This window comes from Myxine glutinosa, chromosome 8 (assembly GCF_964187855.1).
Source record: "Myxine glutinosa chromosome 8, kmMyxGlut1.1, whole genome shotgun sequence".
Lineage (NCBI taxonomy): Eukaryota > Metazoa > Chordata > Myxini > Myxiniformes > Myxinidae > Myxine > Myxine glutinosa.
Genome location: NC_136268.1, coordinates 4,734,932 through 4,755,703, shown reverse-complemented (window position 1 = coordinate 4,755,703; position 20,772 = coordinate 4,734,932). Strand labels below are relative to the sequence as shown.

Below are 20,772 nucleotides of genomic sequence, written 5' to 3'. Positions count from 1 at the left end.
ATATATATATATATATTGTTATAGATCGCGGTTAGATGTTATAGACCGAGCGGTGGTGTAAGACCGCGACCTAACAAACTCACCCGATTCACCCAGACTTTGGCCGTATCGCACCGTAGCTGCCCAATGGGGAAAAGACAAAGGCGACGAATGCAAAGAGGAAAAAGAAGGCCAAGACGAAAGACAAAAGGTTTGAAATATTACTACTGAATTTATTTACTATTTACACACAAGCAACAAAAAGCAATTCAGTTTATTTACAAGTACAAGACGCAGATGACACAGTGCAAATTTAGCTTATCTACAGACTTAACTAACCCAGGACAGCACAAACAGAACACTGACTCACGTGGGGAATTGATGATAGGACTGGCGGGAGATGGATGGCTGGCGGGATAGGGAGGTCCACTGGTCCTTCAGCACGATTGACTCGTTGGGCAGCCGCCGCTCCTCCGCGGCCGTGCTCCAAACTGCCGTCCAGGCCTCACGCTGCTGTGGCTGCTGTTTCGGTGGCTCCAGCTGCAGCAAATGCAGTTGCGGTGGCTCGAGCTGCAGTTCAACTCTGGACTTCTTGGTTGGACTCAACTCCTTGGACTCCCTCTCGTCTCTCGGTAAAGGCTCATCTCCCGTCTGCCTGTCTGGTCCAAACCCTCACTCTTTCTTCTTTTCTCTCACTCCTCACCACCGCAACCACTGACCCTCCTCTGGCAACCGACTCAGACCAACTCATCTCTCGTTGCCACACCCCTGCCTTGGGTTATATAGGCCCCCGCCCCTCAACCTTTGCGAACCTCCCCCACCGCTCTTCCTCCGCCCTCTGTAGCCAAACCCCTGGCTCATGGTTGGTCGAGCGGGGCTGGTTCACTCCTCCCCCTCTATGACGAGGTGGAGACACGCCTTTCTTCCCCAACCCTGCCTCGTGGCCAATGGCGGCAATTGGATCGGAGGGGAGGTAATATGGGCAATCGAGGCTTTTGGGGATGGGAAGGAAAGGGGGTCTATTCTCTTTCACTGGTGCAATGGAGTACTTTTAATTAATGGGAGACACAGCCTTATCCTAAAACACAGAATAAGAGATAACTATCAAAAGAAAAGATATATCGTGACCTACATGTATGTTTTTCTATGGACTAACTACGGGAACGCCCTTTGACCTTTATACAACCACAACGGAGGGAGGAGGGGTGATATTTTACAACAACCTTTTACAACAACCTTTTACAACATTTTACCACCACCACAAAATAAAAAAAAACACATTCTCATATTCACAACACTGCACCCTCCTCCCCTTAGGCACGTCCCGGGCCTATTACTTTTACCTTAGTGTGGCATGTAGGTGTAGTTCCCTCTACTTTTAGCCTGACCCTGAGTGCGACAGTTTTAAAACATAAATAAATGTGTCCCGCTGCTCCATTGCACCCTGCCTAACAGACTTACGCCCACAGTTAACCGAATTGCGGAATGGTCTTCAAACTACACACTGACGGTGGGAAGCATTATTTACAATTGACGCTATTTTTATTTACAAAACTAACCCAGGACCTGTAATTGTTCTTTCTGGGGGGAGGACAGTCTGCTCTGCATCAATGCACCATTAAAGCACCCAAAAACGCACCAATACACACCCAAGCACCAATCGGTGCAGTCACCATTGTTCAATGAATAAAATAAAACCAACAAACCCAACCCTGCAGGTGTCTCTTGCTCTTCGGCTCCCTCTGCTGGTTATTATTATTTCTTCCAGTTGTTGTCATTTCCATTTTGCTTTGCTTACTGGCGGCCTATTTGTAATAAAGTGTGCCCAAGGTGTCCTTTTTATTTTCGTTTATTTATGGCCCACAGGGCCGACTAGTGTGGTTCACCTGTGGGGCATCGGTGCCCTGTGGCCAAGGTCCGCCAGCAAGATTTCGGGCCCTCATGGCCGGTTCCAGCAGAGGGGCCTTGCCCCAACCCATGGGGTCCATAAGTGGTGCTCGGGCACTGACATGTGGTCCATAATGTGGTGCATCGATGCAGACAGCTGGTTCTGGGAATTTCGGGCGCACAATGGCCGACCCACACACGCTCCCCTCGGCGCCCAACGGCGCTCAGGTCCTCATGTGGGAGACAAAAAGGGGGGACAAGACAGATGAGCGAGGGGTAAGGTCTCAAGGGTACACATCAAAAAGGCAATGCAAGGCGAAATGCGTACGGAGGGCGCAGTGAGAAAGCTCGTCCCTACCGTACGTCACCCCCCTGTTACCTAGCCCACCCTTGCCCTTACCCCATATGTACAAAACCTACACATTACCAATTCGTCACTACTGTCACGTCTTCCCCATATTTCCCCTATATCAAATTCGTCACCACAATCCCTCTACTTCAAAAATTTGCCATCATCAATTCATCATCAATCCTCATAAGGAGGCAGAGATGGAACATCAAAGCACAATGTCACACCCACGTCATGATGCGTCTCACAATCCAAAACATTTGCATCAAAAATAATTAAACATGGCATGGTGCGGAGTACCTGTCACCTCAGGTGAGTGGATGCAGATGGTGCGAGGAGATCCTTCATCCTAACTATCCTCTAAATGATTTTAACACACTTTACACTACCCGGGGTCTTTCTCCGGCCAAACCATTGGCCCTCTTACACTATGGGTTCTAAAAACCAATTCCCATTGGCCAAACTGTGGTGCTTTTCAATTTGGGGTCTCACTCCCCCGATTCATCTCCCGGTGCCCTCGCACACTTTCTGGGCTGTGGCGTGTACCTCTCCCAGTGGGTCTACCCACCTGCACACCTCCACCACTGTAGTTGCCACCCGAGCTTACCTAGCTCCTCACCCTAACCTAACTAACTGGGGACAGCCCCTCTCCTGGCTCTGTCACCCCATGGTGCCCTCTGGCACTGGGCTACCCGGGTCCGTCCTCCGGATCCTCGGGCCCCATCCACAACAACTACTACCGGCTCCCAGAGCCCACCTGCGGCCTCACCTGGCCGACATCCTTACAGTGGTGGAGTGCCCAAACCAACTACACACACTAACAGGCTACACGCCCAGCCATTTCCACAACACTAATGCACCCATCCAAACATCATTCTTCCAACCGCACCACAGATGCCAATATCCAACCACAATTTACCTGTACCCTCTACCTAACACTTACACTACCCGCCCCGGGTATCCGTGATGGGGGTCCACTCTTCCCCCATTCACACCTTCGCACCATCCACTCCACTCCACAATTTCCACCATTCTCACTCCACGACCATCCATTCCAATCCTCCAGACCATTTATTCCATACACCTGTCTTTCATTCACCTGTCGTTGCACACCTGTGCAATCCTACCTGGTGCCACCTGCACCCTCCTCCTCTTCCTCTTCCTGGACCATTTGGTCAACACAACACGCAATCACCACTACTCCCTCATACACTGCTCCATTCACCTGTTCAGTTGCACACCTGTGCAATCACACCTGTTCAATTCTCACCTGTTCGATCCTCACACACACGGCATCATCTCAGCTAACTTCTCCCCTCTGAAACTTGCGCTTCCCAGTCGTCCCTTTAAACTATTGCGCTCCCACGTCATTATCATCCATACTAATCTACCTGCGTCCCCACTACAGGTATCAGTCACTAACTAAACTTAACGTTACCTAAGGTCATCTTCTCTAGATCCCTACACACAATATCCTAACCCACCCGGGCTAGTTTTCACTGCCATACACCCCATAAGCTATTGCTCCTTTGCCCCCCCCGTGAGGGATGGTGGATTTGCCATCCCACCACATCGGGGGTCTCTCACTACCACTTTTGCACATCAAATTTCAACAAATTAAAAATTTGCCAATCACTACCCATCATCTGCCAATCACTACTGCCAATCCCTTGCCAATCATCAAATTTTGTTTTTCTCTAATTTTGGGTCCAAAACACTAACCTCATCACCCAGTCGACTCACTAATACCTCTCGGTGCGCCAATCCCTGTCCAAAGCCCGGTTTCGTAAAGCCAAGCAATGGATGCTGGTTGTTTTGTGCCAGCGGCTGGATACATCCCGCATTCGGTGCAGGGAAGGAGGTTTACCCGGGCCGAGATCCCACGCACCATCTCGGCACGGAGCCATCCCATGGCTCGATCTCGGCCTGCCGGAATGCCTCACCAAAAAGTGGTCGCCATGACGACCCTTTCTATCGGGCTGCCAGCTCCGCCTAGTGGAGCACGGACGCGGCCGTTCAAAGCGAGGCCCAGCGTGGATTGCGCACGGCGGTCCTTTCGAACCCGCCGTGGCTCGGATCTCCGCTGGTTCTCGCGGCACGCGAAGCCCGGCACGCACCGAGGGCCCGATCCGGCTAAAAGTCGACCTAACCTTTAACCCGGTTACCGTCGACGCTTCACCTGCAGGCTTACATGCATACGCTACCTCTTTCTTGCTCATACATGCAGCCGTTCCCATTCTCCTCGTACCTTTTCTTTCACACCTCGGTACACTCACTCCGCTCACCGACTTGGTCACACACCTGACCACCGAACACTTTGGCACACATTCGTTGCTCGCACACCTCACCAATACACCGCTTCGCGCCCCTTTCTCGGTCACCTCCTTTGTGACGATCACAGGTGTGCTCTCACCCGCACACCCAACCACGTGCCTCACTACCAACTCAAATGTGCCTTCCCACACACGCTCTACCATTCCAGGTGTGCATCCTTCCATCCCAGGTGTACATCCTCGCCCACCTGTCACAACCAGCTCACGCTCCGTTTCACTCTCACTACTCTCACCTCCACTCTCAGTCGCGCACTCACCCTTACTCTTGACAGCATGCGCTTTCCCCATGCACCCGTCCGTTACACACCTTTCTCGCGCATCCTCCCGCGCACACTTCTTCGTTACTTCCTCCGTAACACTCACCACAGGCATGCATTCTCCCTTACTCTTGACAGCATGCGCTTTCCCCATGCACCCGTCCGTAACACACCTTTCTCGCGCATCCTCCCGCGCACACTTTTTCGTTACCTCCTCCGTAACACTCACCACACCGCGCTTCCCTGTGCTCCCTCGCACACGCGCTACGACCGACTCACTCCTGACGGCACACTCACTCCTCGGCGTGCACTTTTTCCTCACACACCCCATGGTCGGACATTCTCGCACACCTCTTTTTTCGCACACCAGACCTGTCGTACACCTCACCAACGGCCTTTCACGAACACCCGGATCCAAACCAATCCCCAAGCCGACTGAAGCTTTCCTCACATCATGTACATTGCCACTCACCTTGGCACCTCGTCCCCGCACCTCCTTTGCCACCTGCAAACTCTTTATTTGGTTAGTGAGCATCACATCATGATTTGAACACAGACCTTGTACATATTCCATGACTTCCTCCTTTATCTCCCTCTTAGTTTCTGTCCGTCCCTTCTTAATTTCACTCACCTCTTCTCCCACTTCCTCTAATTTTTGTTTAACCTCTTTTATTTCTCGGTGCGTCCCCTCAAGTTCGTCCTCTAAGGCTACCGTGACCGTCTCTATGTGCATCCTCACCTGCCGGTCCTTTGTCTCCATTATCTCTGTCACCTCGTCCACCCTCATTGTCAGTTCCTCCCTTACCATCTGACATTGCCTCTGCGTCGCTATTAATTCGTTTTTAATTTCTTTTTGTGTCGCCTTCAACCCTCCTAGTACCGCAGTGTTCTTTTGAACCTGCTCCACTAACTTCGTTTGTCCCTCCGTCAGCTGTTCCACCTCCTCCGTCAGATCTTCTATTCCCCCCTGTAACTTTGCCGTATTATTTCTCACCTCTTTCTCTATACGCTTTTCGCCTCGCTTTACCTCCTCGCGCAGCCCCGAGACCTCCTCACTCACCCCTCGTCGTATTTCCTCCATCTGGTTCCCCATCTGTTCGATTTCCCGGGCGGATTGTTCCCCTATTTCCCGCAATTTGTCCTCCATCCTATTTTCTAACCCCATTAACCCATTTTTCACCCCCTCTAACTGATTCTCCTGGGCAGCCATTCTATTTTCCACCCCCGTTAACCCATGTTTCACCCCTTCTATCCCATTGTCTAACCCCTCAAATTTCTTGTCTAACTCCTTAAAATTATTGTCTAACCCCTTAAAATTATTGTCTAACCCCTCAACGGTACCCCTTGCTTCGTCCCTCATTACCCCCATTTGGTTTCCCATTACCCCCATTTGGCCCTCCATCCTATCCATTTTTGCATTCAGTTGGGTCAAGAATAATCTGAGGTCAAACCCGGTTTGCCCAGCGTCCCCAGCCGCCACCGCAGGCTCGCCCTCCGCGGCGCCGCTACTTTGGGACCCTTCAACCACGTGAGCGAGCGCGCCATTTTGCGCGCCTGATATTCCCGCAACCACATTGCCATTTTCCTCCTCCCTTTCTTCCACATACATTTCCCCGAGGTCCTGGGTCGATTCTCCCCCGTCTATCTCTCCCACCGGCATCCCGTCGCCTTGAACAGCCATGGCGCGATTTCAAAATTCGGATTTTTATACAACAAACAAATTTCGGCTTTATAATTTCGAGCGCGTAAACGCGCTCCGGGTCCGATCTCACTCCTCGACACCAATTGTTATAGATCGCGGTTAGATGTTATAGACCGAGCGGTGGTGTAAGACCGCGACCTAACAAACTCACCCGATTCACCCAGACTTTGGCCGTATCGCACCGTAGCTGCCCAATGGGGAAAAGACAAAGGCGACGAATGCAAAGAGGAAAAAGAAGGCCAAGACGAAAGACAAAAGGTTTGAAATATTACTACTGAATTTATTTACTATTTACACACAAGCAACAAAAAGCAATTCAGTTTATTTACAAGTACAAGACGCAGATGACACAGTGCAAATTTAGCTTATCTACAGACTTAACTAACCCAGGACAGCACAAACAGAACACTGACTCACGCGGGGAATTGATGATAGGACTGGCGGGAGATGGATGGCTGGCGGGATAGGGAGGTCCACTGGTCCTTCAGCACGATTGACTCGTTGGGCAGCCGCCGCTCCTCCGCGGCCGTGCTCCAAACTGCCGTCCAGGCCTCACGCTGCTGTGGCTGCTGTTTCGGTGGCTCCAGCTGCAGCAAATGCAGTTGCGGTGGCTCGAGCTGCAGTTCAACTCTGGACTTCTTGGTTGGACTCAACTCCTTGGACTCCCTCTCGTCTCTCGGTAAAGGCTCATCTCCCGTCTGCCTGTCTGGTCCAAACCCTCACTCTTTCTTCTTTTCTCTCACTCCTCACCACCGCAACCACTGACCCTCCTCTGGCAACCGACTCAGACCAACTCATCTCTCGTTGCCACACCCCTGCCTTGGGTTATATAGGCCCCCGCCCCTCAACCTTTGCGAACCTCCCCCACCGCTCTTCCTCCGCCCTCTGTAGCCAAACCCCTGGCTCATGGTTGGTCGAGCGGGGCTGGTTCACTCCTCCCCCTCTATGACGAGGTGGAGACACGCCTTTCTTCCCCAACCCTGCCTCGTGGCCAATGGCGGCAATTGGATCGGAGGGGAGGTAATATGGGCAATCGAGGCTTTTGGGGATGGGAAGGAAAGGGGGTCTATTCTCTTTCACTGGTGCAATGGAGTACTTTTAATTAATGGGAGACACAGCCTTATCCTAAAACACAGAATAAGAGATAACTATCAAAAGAAAAGATATATCGTGACCTACATGTATGTTTTTCTATGGACTAACTACGGGAACGCCCTTTGACCTTTATACAACCACAACGGAGGGAGGAGGGGTGATATTTTACAACAACCTTTTACAACAACCTTTTACAACATTTTACCACCACCACAAAATAAAAAAAAACACATTCTCATATTCACAACAATATATATATATATATTGTTACGGTCCGCGGATAAGGATGTTGGTTTGCCGAGTGGAGGCACCGCGGCCGAACAGTTTTCCCCGACTAAACCCGATTCCCGAACGTTGGCCGGATCACGCCACAGATATTCAATTTGGAAACCTCTAAAGCGACCGAATGTAAAGAGGAAGAAGAAGACGTACAGAAGAGTAACGGGATTTATTATTTACACACACAAGCAAAAGGAGCAGTCAAAGTTATATACAGGGAACATGGAAAAAGCAGGTGACACAGTGAAAATACTAGCTTATACAAACTTAATTAAATACCCAGGACAGAACAAACAGAACAAACTCACGTACACAAGAAGGATGGAATGGCAGGAATGAATGCTGGAAGGAGGAATGGGAAGGTTCAGCTGGGGCAGATGGTTCGGGCTTGATCCCGCACGGGACGTCGGCTGGACCTCGACGGCCACCGATGCCACCGCTATCTGGTTCCCGCGGGGTAACGGGTTGAAGCTGCCTGGTGGAGTCAACGCTGCTTGTGGAGCCAAAGCTGCTTCTCTGGCTCACCTCAGGACGCGTCTGCCGTCTCTGGCGCAACTGCTTGTCATTGACCTTGAACCTTCTCTCTCTTCAAAGCTCATCTGGATCTTCTTACGCAGTACCTTGCACGCGCGCTTTTATAACGCCTCTGGCGATTAAGCCGCCGGCCTTTAGGACACGCCCATTGGTGTGCCCACCTCGGCCCTGATTGGTCGCGCGACCCTCTGGCTCCGCCCTTGATGACGACGGGCGGGCACGCCTTTCTTCCCCGACCCGAGCACATGTTCAATGGTGGTTTTGGAGGGGATGTAATTGGCAAATTGAGGCTTGGCCATGACGAAAGGGGAAATGGAGGTTTTTTGGGAATGGGAATGAAGAATGAAGGGAATCTATCTTATTTCACTTGGTGCAATGGAGTGTCATTTTAATGGAAGACAAAGCCTTCACCTAATACACAGAATAAGGAAATAAACTCCTGAACAGGGATATTATAGTGTCCTTCAATGTATGCTTTATGGAATTAACTACCGGAACGCCCTTTGACCTTTATACACACTGGAACAAGGAGGGCTCAGACTAAAACAATAATTCACAACCATTTACTCTACAATACAACACAATCAAAAAAACTCAATCCTCATATCCGCAACAATATATATATATATATATATATATATATATATATATATATATATATATATATATATATATATATATATATATATATATATATATATATATATATATATATATACAGACTTGGCATTTAATATGGAATATTTTTTTTCTTCTTGACTTGGGTTTACTTTCTTAACTCAGTATATCAATCTGGTGAATTTCTTTTGCACTTTGGTGATTTATTTGTTAAAAAGAACCATGTCACTGATTGTCTGCCGCAGCAAGAAGTCAACAACAGGATTATATCACAGGTGGCGTGGCAAAATGTACGGACAGGTGCATTTGACGATTGGCTTCACAGTCGGGTATACAAGGGTTGTTGCGTTCTGTATTAGTGGAAAACAACTGCTGCACGTCTCCAAAAGTTATTGCCGCTTCCTCTGGAGATGGTCCGTCAACTCGACAATGCTGTTTGTCATGGAGTGGTGGCTTTACGAAATTACGGCATGAAAGAGCGTGCTATTGCTCGGCAGTATGGCATCACTCAAGGTCTGGTGTCAAAGATCCTGAAACGAAATGCTCAGAGGGGTGTCCCTCCTCCAATACCGAGGCCAGGACGTCCCCGCAGAACCACGAGGAGGGATGATCGCCAGCTGCACCGGTTAGTCCGCAATGGCCGTACCAAGTCAGCTAATCGGCTTAGGGCTGAGTGGCAGCAACTGACAAATGTGCCTGTATCCAGAAGGCTAGTCAACCATCGACTGGTTCAAGCAGGCTATCGTGCCAGGCGTCCCTTGAGAAAGCCACGCCTGACCAGACAACACTGCCAGCGCCGATTGCAGTGGGCCAGAGAGCACCGTCAATGGCAGTCAGGACACTGGAATGACGTGATCTTCAGTGACGAGTCTATATTTCTGGTCTATCGTCAAGATGGCCGCGTCCAAGTGCGCAGACAAGTGCATGACGCCTAAAACAAAGATTGTATAGTGCCAAGAGTCCAAGCTGGAGGTGGTGGGGTGACCGTTTGGGCTGCTTTTCATGCAGGGGGCAAAACTGACCTCGTTGTTCTGAATGGAAACCTGAACCAATTCAAGTACAGGGCCATTCTGGAAGAAACATTGCTTCCATTTGCTCGTGCAGCCTTTCGAGGAAACTTTGTCTTCCAAGATGACAATGCACAGCCTCATCGTGCTCGCATGATCCAACACTTTCTTGCTGACCGTGGTGTAGAGCATATGGAGTGGCCTGCCATGTCCCCGGATATGAATCCGATCGAGAACTTGTGGGCAGAATTAACGCGTCAAATCGACCACATGGACCAGCAGCCGACCTCTGTGCGTGAATTGCAGCAGACTATTGTCACTGCATGGTAAGAGATTCCTGTCCAAACCTTGGCAAATCTTGTGAACAGCATGCCTCAACGTGTACGTGCTCTCCTGAATGCTCGTGGGGGTTACACGAAGTACTGAACTGTAATTTTACTGTCTGTAATCCCAGTCGTAATTTAACTTTTGTTTTTGTTTAAAAAAAATTTGGCTAATGTGCAAAATAAAGAGATACTTCTGGAAAACGTACAGAAGTTTAACACAGTACTGTCCATGAATTGAGTTCAATATCAGTTTACATCACTTTCAAGGATCAATTTATTTGTTTAGAAATGTCAAATGTGGTTTTTGTTTCTTTTAAAGGTCACATTAACAAAATCTAGAATAATTTCAACATAATTCCAATGAACTTTTGGTTCTAAGACATCTTGAAAAGTAAGTTCACCCCCACAAAAAAAATATTCCATATTAAATGCCAAGTCTGTATATACATACATGAGTGTAGGGTCTTTCTTGGCATAAAGGATGGTGAGAGGTTTTATAGGAACTATAAATTTATACCAATGTCTTATCTCCTGCAAACACTCTACCTGTTAAAATGTGAACAAGATTCATCAACACAACAGTCACAGTTTGCCAATTGTCCAGCTCTCCATTTTTGTATTCTAGTTAATTTTATAATATGCTTCCTGTTATTGAGATTTGTTTAATATCTTCACCAAACTCACAATCTAAATAATGTGTTTTACACCACATGTACAACCAGTACTGTAGATATTTATACAATATACCTATTGCTCTGCTTTGGTGTGTGTGTGTGTGTGTGTGTGTGTGTGTGTGTGTGTGTGTGTGTGTGTGTGTGTGTGTGTGTGTGTGTGTGTGTGTGTGTGTGTGTGTGTGTGTGTGTGTGTGTGTGTGTGTTTGCAGCAATGCCCCTTGGGTTTAGTTTAAGTAACCGCCAATCAATCTTCTCGATCCTGTACAGTACAATTAGAATCCTGTATAATTAGCACATTCCTTTGATTCACCACCACATGACCTTACAATATTTCTTGGATTTGTTCGGACAAATAACGCAGCACTTCAGCTCAAAATGGGGACCTATATAACTTTATCAACTCTGCACAGGTGCCCAAATGATGAACAAAGGTGAGAGATTTGGTGGAAATTACGAAGTTGTTGTTTATTCTAATCTGAAAGTTCAATTCAGTTAATTCACAACAGACAAACTCATTTCTTCCTGGTCTTGAGTCTCCTTTCTTCACAGGGTTCAATGTAAATCATCTGGACATCGCGCCACGCTACGCCAGCATCCTTATGGGAATCTCCAATGGTGTGGGAACTCTTTCAGGAATGGTGTGTCCCCTCATCGTTGGAACTCTGACAAAGGGAAAGGTAACGGATCCGCATCCCCTCTACGACTAACGTTGTTGGATGGTCATGTATTGTATGCAGTGACATTTTGAATTATTCCCCATAATTCACTCATTTTCGCACTCCTGATCTTTACTTATCTCGGCCACCAAAGGTGGAGGCAGCGGTCATGTTTTCATCCCTGTTTAGTTTTCTTTCTGTGAGCAGAAGTCTCAAAAGGTTGTAGATGGATTCGGACAAAATTTGGTGGACAGGTTGGGTGTGTGACAAGGGAGAAATGATGGAGTTTGGTGTAAATCCAGAACTCGATCCGAATACGAGAATTTTCTAAGTGATTCTTCACCATTGGCCAAAAACTATATATATATATACACACACACACAGTATATCCTTCAGTTTCCCTAGGAAGCCGTGCTCTTTCAGTTTCGCACAAGAAGTTATACTCCAGTTTCCCACAGTAAGTCCTATTCCTTCAGTTTCCCACAAGAAGTCCTCATCCTTCAGTTTCCCACGGGAGGTCCTCCTCTTTCAGTTTCCCACAGGAAGTCCTACCCCTTCAGTTTCCCTTGGGAGGTCCTCCTCTTTCAGATTCCCTCGGGAGGTCTTCCTCCTTCAGTTTCCCACAGGAAGTCCTACCCCTTCAGTTTCCCTTGGGAGGTCCTCCTCTTTCAGTTTCCCACAGGAAGTCCTACCCCTTCAGTTTCCCTTGGGAGGTCCTCCTCTTTCAGATTCCCTCGGGAGGTCTTCCTCCTTCAGTTTCCCACAGGAAGTCCTACCCCTTCTGTTTCACATGGGAGGTCCTCCTCCTTCAGTTTCCCATGGGAGGTCCTCCTCCTTCAGTTTCCCATGGGAGGTCCTCATCCTTCAGTTTCCCATGGGAGGTCCTCCTTCAGCTTCCCATGGGAGGTCCTCCTCCTTCAGTTTCCCTCGGGAGGTCCTCCTTCAGTTTCCCACAGGAAGTCCTACCCCTTCTGTTTCACATGGGAGGTCCTCCTCCTTCAGTTTCCCATGGGAGGTCCTCCTCCTTCAGTTTCCCAATGGGAGGTCCTCCTCCTTCAGTTTCCCAATGGGAGGTCCTCCTCCTTCAGTTTCCCATGGGAGGTCCTCCTTCAGCTTCCCATGGGAGGTCCTCCTCCTTCAGTTTTCCTCGGGAGGTCCTCCTTCAGTTTCCCTCGGGAGGTCCTCCTCCTTCAGTTTCCCACAGGAAGTCCTACCCCATCAGTTTCCTTCGGGAGGTCCTCCTCCTGCAGTTTCCCACAGGAAGTCCTACCCCTTCAGTTTCCCATTGACAGCTCTCTTTGTTATCGTCAGCCTGCTGGATATCATGCACTCTCTTTGTTTGTTATCTCTTTGTTATCGTCACCACTTCTGGCCAGGAAAGGTCCTGATGAAGAAGGTACTGAAGTTAAAATGGACCATCATCTTAGTCTAAAGGACTCCGTTCTTCATTACATTATGTAGAATGCTTGCCATCCTCAAATGACTACAAGCAGATCGAACAGCCGGCTGAATGTCCTCTTCGTTGCCATTATACTTGTAGTGTCTGTGCATCCATCACCAGAACAGAAATTTTCCCCAAAACTAAACTGAGGAGTCGGATTTAATATCCTCGAGAATCAAACACAGACCAGAAACGAAGCCATTTTGTGCATGTGGAATCCTTCATTTATTTATTTATTTGTTTGTTTTCTTGTACCGGTATTAATTATTTCCAGGGAATCATTGGACAAAATGTTTGATTCACCCTGAGAGTGCCACAGTTTCAGGTCCAATTTAGCATTATCTGCAGAGCACACCAATCGTCGTGTTCATAGGGCCGCACGGAGAGCCTGCTGGATGTCGTCCACTGTTGTGAGTCCAGCATGGCAGGAGAAGTGCACCAAGTAATGAAGTTGAACCTTGATCAAAGCACTCGCTGGATCCAAATGTGCTTTCCTTGGGATCCTGGCATCGTACCCTAAGTCACCCCTCCTGAAAATACGCAAAGCTAAACAAAAGCGAATCATTTCATATTCAGACAACGAAGTGTCTCTGTATAAATGTGTCTCGGTCATGTTGGACACATCTTGATGTTAACTGTTTATGAGAGGTTATCTATGGTATTTATTATCTGAGATAACAAAGCAATATTTGATCCTCTCTTTCCACCCCTCCTTCTCTCCCGACTCTCCGCTCCTCCTCCCTCCTCCTCTCCCTACTTTCCCCTCCTCCTCCCTCCGCCTCCCCCCTCCTCTCCCTACTCTCCCTACTCTCCCCTCCTCCTCTCTCTCCCCTCACCCTCCCTCACATGTTACACGTATCCTTTCTGTCCTCTCATTGTGATCTCCTTCCATACTTATTTTCTATTCGTGGTAAATCCACCACATCTTTCACTTTTATCTCTCTTTTTCATTCGATGACCTTTGAATACAAGCATTGTGAGTATTGCGCTGCAATACATGTCCCCTACCGGCAGTCTGTCGTCCGGAAAACTCTTGGGGAAATTACCAAGGGTTATTTATCCACAGGTTCTGAATCGTTCCCAATCGCTAATTACCTCAGGGCGGGCTCACCTGTGATTCGCACTCGGGACTTCGATTTATACACCTTGCAGACAGGTCAGCAGAACCACGAGAAAATATGTTGTTGAAAAAGAACCTTTTGAGTCGCTAAATATCAGTAATTTATTATATTTTCCGGTTCATGATCAATGATCGATGTGCATATATACAGTCACGTGAAAAGGTAAGTCCACCCCATGTAAAGTTTTGACTTTTTCAACATATTTCAACATACAGCTATTTGATCTTCATTTCAACAATATTGATAAATAAAGGTGATATAATATAACAAATATCATGAAACATTTACATTTTGTAGTCCATTGTATAATTTAAATAAACATAAATGCAAATTTCGCATGTGGAAAAAGTAAGTACACCCCTACATTGATCACTGCTTCAAATACCTAAAATTAGAATCAGGTGCACCAGCTCAGGTGCAAATGATTAGAACATCGTTAGAGAGGATCTTGGAGGAACCTGTCTTATTTAAACCTCAGACATTTAGTTTGGTTTGCTCTTTGTTGTTGAAGTGTGCGGCGTCACCATGCCTAGATCAAAACAGCTCTCTGAGGCCTTCAGAAAGAAGGTTATGGATGCCTACAAGTCTGGGAAGGAATTTAAAAAGATCTCCAAACAATTTGAAATCAATCATTCGACTGTCTGGAAGATCATCTACAAGTGGAGAAGATTTCAAACAACTGCCAACTTGTTCAAGCCAGGCCGCCCCAACAAGTTCAGCCCGAGAGCAGACCGCAAGATGCTGAAAGAAGTCTCTAAGAACCCCAGAATGTCATCACAGGACCTACAGGTAACTCTTGCCACTGTTGATGTCAAAGTGCACGAGTCTACCATTAGAAAGAGGCTGCACAAATTTGATCTACATGGGAGGTGTGCCAGGAGGAAACCTTTGCTGTCCAGAAAGAACATCAGGGCAAGACTAAAGTTTGCCAATGAACACCTCGGCAAAGACCAGCACTTCTGGAACAATGTGCTCTGGACAGATGAGTCAAAGGTAGAGCTATTTGGCCACAGTACCAGAAGACATGTTTGGCGAAAACCAAAGACAGCATTTGACCACAAGAACCTGATACCAACTGTAAAGCATGGTGGTGGAAATATTATGGTTTGGGGCAGCTTTGCTGCCTCAGGGCCTGGGCAGCTCACCATCATCGAATCCACTATGAATTCTTCATTGTACCAGAGGGTGCTTGAGGATAATGTGAGGCCATCTGTCAGAAAGTTGAAGGTGGACCTTGCAACATGACAATGACCCTAAACATACCAGTAAATCCAACCAAGGAATGGCTGAAAAGAAAGAAATGGAGGGTTCTGGAATGGCCAAGTCAAAGCCCGGATCTAAATCCCATCGAGATGTTGTGCGGGGTATTTGAAACGAGCTGTGAATGCAAGAAACCCCTCAAATATCGCACAGCTGAAAGAATTCTGCAAGGAGGAGTGGGAAAAAATTTCTCCCAGTCGATGTCAGAGACTGGTAGACAGTTATAAGAAACGCCTACTTGAGGTTTTTTCTGCCAAAGGGTGTACCTCAAACAACCTCCGCAATAATAGGACCGATTGAGATCAAATTTTCACCGTCGGGGGGAATCGGTCTGTAGAATATTTTAATGGTAATTATGACGTTACAGGTCACGTGGTTCGGCCGCCATATTGTTTTTCGTGAAAACACAAAAACCCCTTTTTCTCTGCAACGGCTGAACAGATCGAGGCCAAACTTTGCAGGCAGAATCGCATGCCCATGGCGAACAAAAAAATTAGCGAGCATGACGTCATGCATCACATGGTTTCAGAGTTATGACGTTTTTAAGCATGAACCTTTAAAACCGAGCTCCTCCCTTATTTTTGATCCAATCGAGGGGAAACTTCACAGATCTGTTCAGCACGGCAGTCTACTAAAATGTCCTTTTGGAATTCGCGATAGGGCACGTGGTTTGGCAGATATCGTTAATTAAACGATAATATATTTTTTTAAAGGATATCTCTTGTTTATTCTAGTTCTCCTCAAGCGGCACCGCACGCCCTCAGCCTCGTCTCGTAAACGTCAACAGCGCGCGCTTTCAGGAGGGGCGGAGCCAAGCCGAGCAACATATATATATACACATCGATCATTGATCGTGAACCGGAAAATATAATAAATTACTGATATTTAGCGACTCAAAAGGTTCTTTATCAACAACATAATTTCTCGTGCTTCTGCTGACCTGTCTGCAAGGTGTATAAATCGAAGTCCCGAGTGCGAATCACAGGTGAGCCCGTCCTGAGGTAATTAGCGATTGGGAACGATTCAGAACCTGTGGATAAATAACCCTTGGTAATTTCCCCAACAGTTTTCCGGACGACAGACTGCCGGTAGGGGACATGTATTGCAGTGCAATACTCACAATGCTTGTTGAATCAGGCAGTCATTGGTTTGAAGGAACTCTTCCGCACTTTTTCTTCTTCCCTCCTCCTCTTCTTCTCTCCTCCTCTCCTTCTCTCCTCCTCTCCTTATCTCCTCCTCTCCTTTTCTTCTCTCCTCCTCTCCTACTTTCATTCTCTCCTCCTCTCCTGCTTTCATTCTCTCCTCTCCTACTTTCATTCTCTCCTCCTCTCCTTATCTCCTCCTCTCCTGCTTTCATTCTCTCCTCCTCTCCTTATCTCCTCCTCTCCTACTTTCATTCTCTCCTCCTCTCCTTATCTCCTCCTCTCCTGCTTTCATTCTCTCCTCCTCTCCTTATCTCCTCCTCTCCTACTTTCATTCTCTCCTCCTCTCCTTATCTCCTCCTCTCCTGCTTTCATTCTCTCCTCTCCTACTTTCATTCTCTCCTCCTCTCCTGCTTTCATTCTCTCCTCTCCTACTTTCATTCTCTCCTCCTCTCCTTATCTCCTCCTCTCCTGCTTTCATTCTCTCCTCCTCTCCTTATCTCCTCCTCTCCTACTTTCATTCTCTCCTCCTCTCCTTATCTCCTCCTCTCCTACTTTCATTCTCTCCTCCTCTCCTTATCTCCTCCTCTCCTGCTTTCATTCTCTCCTCCTCTCCTTATCTCCTCCTCTCCTACTTTCATTCTCTCCTCCTCTCCTTATCTCCTCCTCTCCTGCTTTCATTCTCTCCTCTCCTACTTTCATTCTCTCCTCCTCTCCTGCTTTCATTCTCTCCTCTCCTACTTTCATTCTCTCCTCCTCTCCTGCTTTCATTCTCTCCTCCACTCCTCTGCTTCTCTCCTACTCTTCTACTTTCATTCTGTCCTCTCCTCTACTGCTCTCCTCCTCACCTTATCTCCTCCTCTAACCCCCCCCCCCCCCCCCCCCTCTCCTTCTCTCCTCCTCTCGACGCAATCACTATTATGGACCCGGTGTTCGGAGAGGTTCTGAGATTGAATGTTACAAACCAGAATGACGAACGGTTCCCAGCTGAGAATCTGGATGTCTATTGAATCGGGCAGTCATTAATTTGAAGTGACACTTCAGGTATCTGTCTCGATCTATCTCTCTGATTGGATAACCTTCAGACTTCAGTTTTCATCCTTGCAGATCCTCCTCTTCAGATCGCTGCAGTTTTCAGCAAAACTTTCATTCTGATGTGCCACTGCCATTTAGCGTTTGTTATAACTTTCATTTGACTCTCTACTTCATATTACAATCATGACATTCATTCATCAACAACTTCACAATGAAGAGATTGGCTGTTTCTATAATCACAGCCGAATATGTGAATAATAATATGACAAACTTTCCAAACTTTAAACTATTCCAATGTTGCTGTTTCAGCATTCCCTTCTTGCTGCTTTCCTAAATCCTGACCATCCCAGGAAGAAAATAATCGTGTCACGTGACCTACGAGCCATGCTCATCCATTCATCCTTTTATTGGTCCTCGCAGATTGCTGTCTCGTCAAATGGCGTCGTTTGTCAACTTATGAAACTCGGTGCAATTTCTAGTTTTCCGTCAAAATAATCGTTCCTCAATCGAACATTTGGAAAGTAAATTCTAATTTCACTGTTCCGTGCACGCCACCTGACAAACGGGTTAATTTATTTATTTATTTTTTTGTATACAAGATCGAGGCTCGTGTAAGAGCTAACATGAATCACAAAAAGACAAACGGACACACAAAAACATACACTAAAGGGAGCAGGAGACAAGATGAAGACGAGATGTACAAGATGATGCACATCAGACAAGATGGGGTTAGAGAGGGAAGCACACAAGTACAACAGTAGAGAACAGGGACATCGGGAGATCTGTGGGAGGGAGGGGGCTTGGGGGAGGAGGCATGGGAAGGCGGGGGGGCGGGGGGTAGGAGGTGGTAATGGTATAAAACACATGGACACTGCTAGAACTTCAAGGAAAGAAGTCGGGATTTCAAAAAAGTGGATCTGGGGTGAATTAACGGGGGTCGAAAAGGTCAAGGTTTTGGATGGGGGAAGATCAGAGATGGTGGTGAACAGCTGTTTTAAAGACCTGGAGGGAGGAGTCGGACAAATTCACTGATTCAGTTCAAATTCAGTGGGACAAATTCACTTTAATAGAGACGAAGACAAAGTCAATTCTGCCCATCTTGCTTGTGTCACATGTCCACCACAATTCCACATCTCACATATGTCTACCCCGACGCTGGAACACAACAACTTGTGTAGGACAACGAATACACAATTAACAATGTAGATTGACAGCTGAGGTTACCTCTTCAGAGCATGACAACATTAATAGGGGCTTTCTTACCCTTTATTTATTATCTCCAGACTTTTTGAAAAAAAAAAAATAGGGGGAAATCGTAATTGGCTCCGTCTGTCCGTTTGTCACGCTATCTCCTCCGAAAGGGTTGGGCAGAAATCCACCAAACTTGGTGATTGTGATCAACACATGGCTCGAAGATGCAAGAGCACTATCATTTCTGGCTCCGCCCCTTGGGGCGTGGTCAATAGACCGAAAAATGCAATTACGGGCACATTTGTAGACATTTCAAAAATGAAGCTTTGTATATAATGCAATCAACATTTTTTGGATTTGACCCCCCGGTTAATGTCCCAGGGCCAGGGAGTGGGGAAATGGGGTCACAGGGGTCAAAATGGGGAAAGATTAACTCAAAATTTGATATTGGGTCATTCCTGGTGGAACTTCTTTCCCTCTTTCAACTTTGCCTTAGGTCACGTCATCGATCCGCTCTAGGTATATTTTATTTTAATAGGTGAGGGGCGAGAGGGTTGATATAAAAACCATGTACAACCAATGTCAAGGGAGTACGCCCATGACAATGGGCGAGGGCACGCAAGTATGGAGAAAGTACCAATTTGTACCTGTGCATACCGTCCCACAATACCTGTCGTATTCACTCCGTCTCGCTATGTCTCAGAGTGTAAGCTTTCCTCTGAATCATTCATAATCTTGTCCTTCTGATGAAGCCTCAATGCCCGAACATTAAGCACAAACCAACACTGGTGTTGATAAAATCCTTTCGTGAAGACTGGTCCACAATAATATCCTGTGGGAATCTCTCCTGATCACAGACAAAATGCTTCCTCGTACTTGGATTTTTTAAATCCCACCATCGAACCCTCGAATCCAGCAATACTAGTGGAGGTGGAACGCTGTCACCTGTTACAGAGGGGTAGGACACTGTGTGAAGATCTTCCCAACATTACGCATTGATATGACGATTGAAATTCCATTCTGGTCTTCCGCATTCAGGATTACACAAAGGTCAAAGAATTATTTGGCCAGGAGGACGTGTCCTATCATGACGGATCTTGTTTCCATGGGCAGCGTATGAATAAAGTATGTCGCACCTTGTTTCCTGTCTTCCAGTCAATGGTGACAGAGAGGGCCATGTTGCCATGGCGTCGTTTGAAAGCGTTCCACCGTCGGTTCATACTCATTGCCAGGCAACCGTGTCACAGTGTGAGGGGAGGGAGTGCTGCTCGGGTTCCTTGTGCGAGGACATTGTGACTTGGCATACAGTATGCAGGTGTGATACCTATAATCGAATGGCATTCACACTGCGCATGTCTGAATACCATGGAAGCACCGTGATGGACATGCAACTCCTAAATTCAAACGGACAACACCTGTCTGTGATTTTATTTACTTTCTTGGTGTGGAGCTTTCCATTACCACTCTCCAATGACCCCAATTATTCCCACCTGTTTATGGGGTTGGCTGGACAAAGCTTCTGGCCCAAGTCTTTCACGAACCGGCTGCCAAGGCCTGCCGTTTGACCGAAGTTGATTTGGGAAGGAATTTGTAATTTATTCAGCATGCCGGAGATGACTCGCGTACTCTTCACGAAGGACACCGTGGTATTTTTAATGCCCAACAACTAATGCAAGCAGATGGGACACCCGGCTTAACGCCCATCCGAAGGACGGCACGTTCCCTTGTACAAATCCTTGCTTGCAGAACACAAATCCAACAATTTATAATCGGGCCGGCGACCAGAGGAGCAATCTTCAAAAAGATTAGTCCTAATTAGGTATGGATGAAACTACAGTGAGGTCCATATGTTGTTGTTAAATAATGGCATTAACCTCCTTAATAAT

General features: G+C 47.2%; 1 protein-coding gene across 1 annotated transcript in view; it reads left to right on the top strand.

The window, feature by feature from the left end:
- SLC17A6 (solute carrier family 17 member 6) overlaps window positions 1-20,772 on the top strand; it is a 138,609-nt gene that overhangs the window by 111,725 nt on the left and 6,112 nt on the right. The window contains exon 11 of the mRNA XM_068123767.2: window positions 11,590-11,717. Coding sequence (XP_067979868.2) covers window positions 11,590-11,717 — 128 coding nt within the window. The remainder of the gene's footprint in view (window positions 1-11,589; window positions 11,718-20,772) is intronic.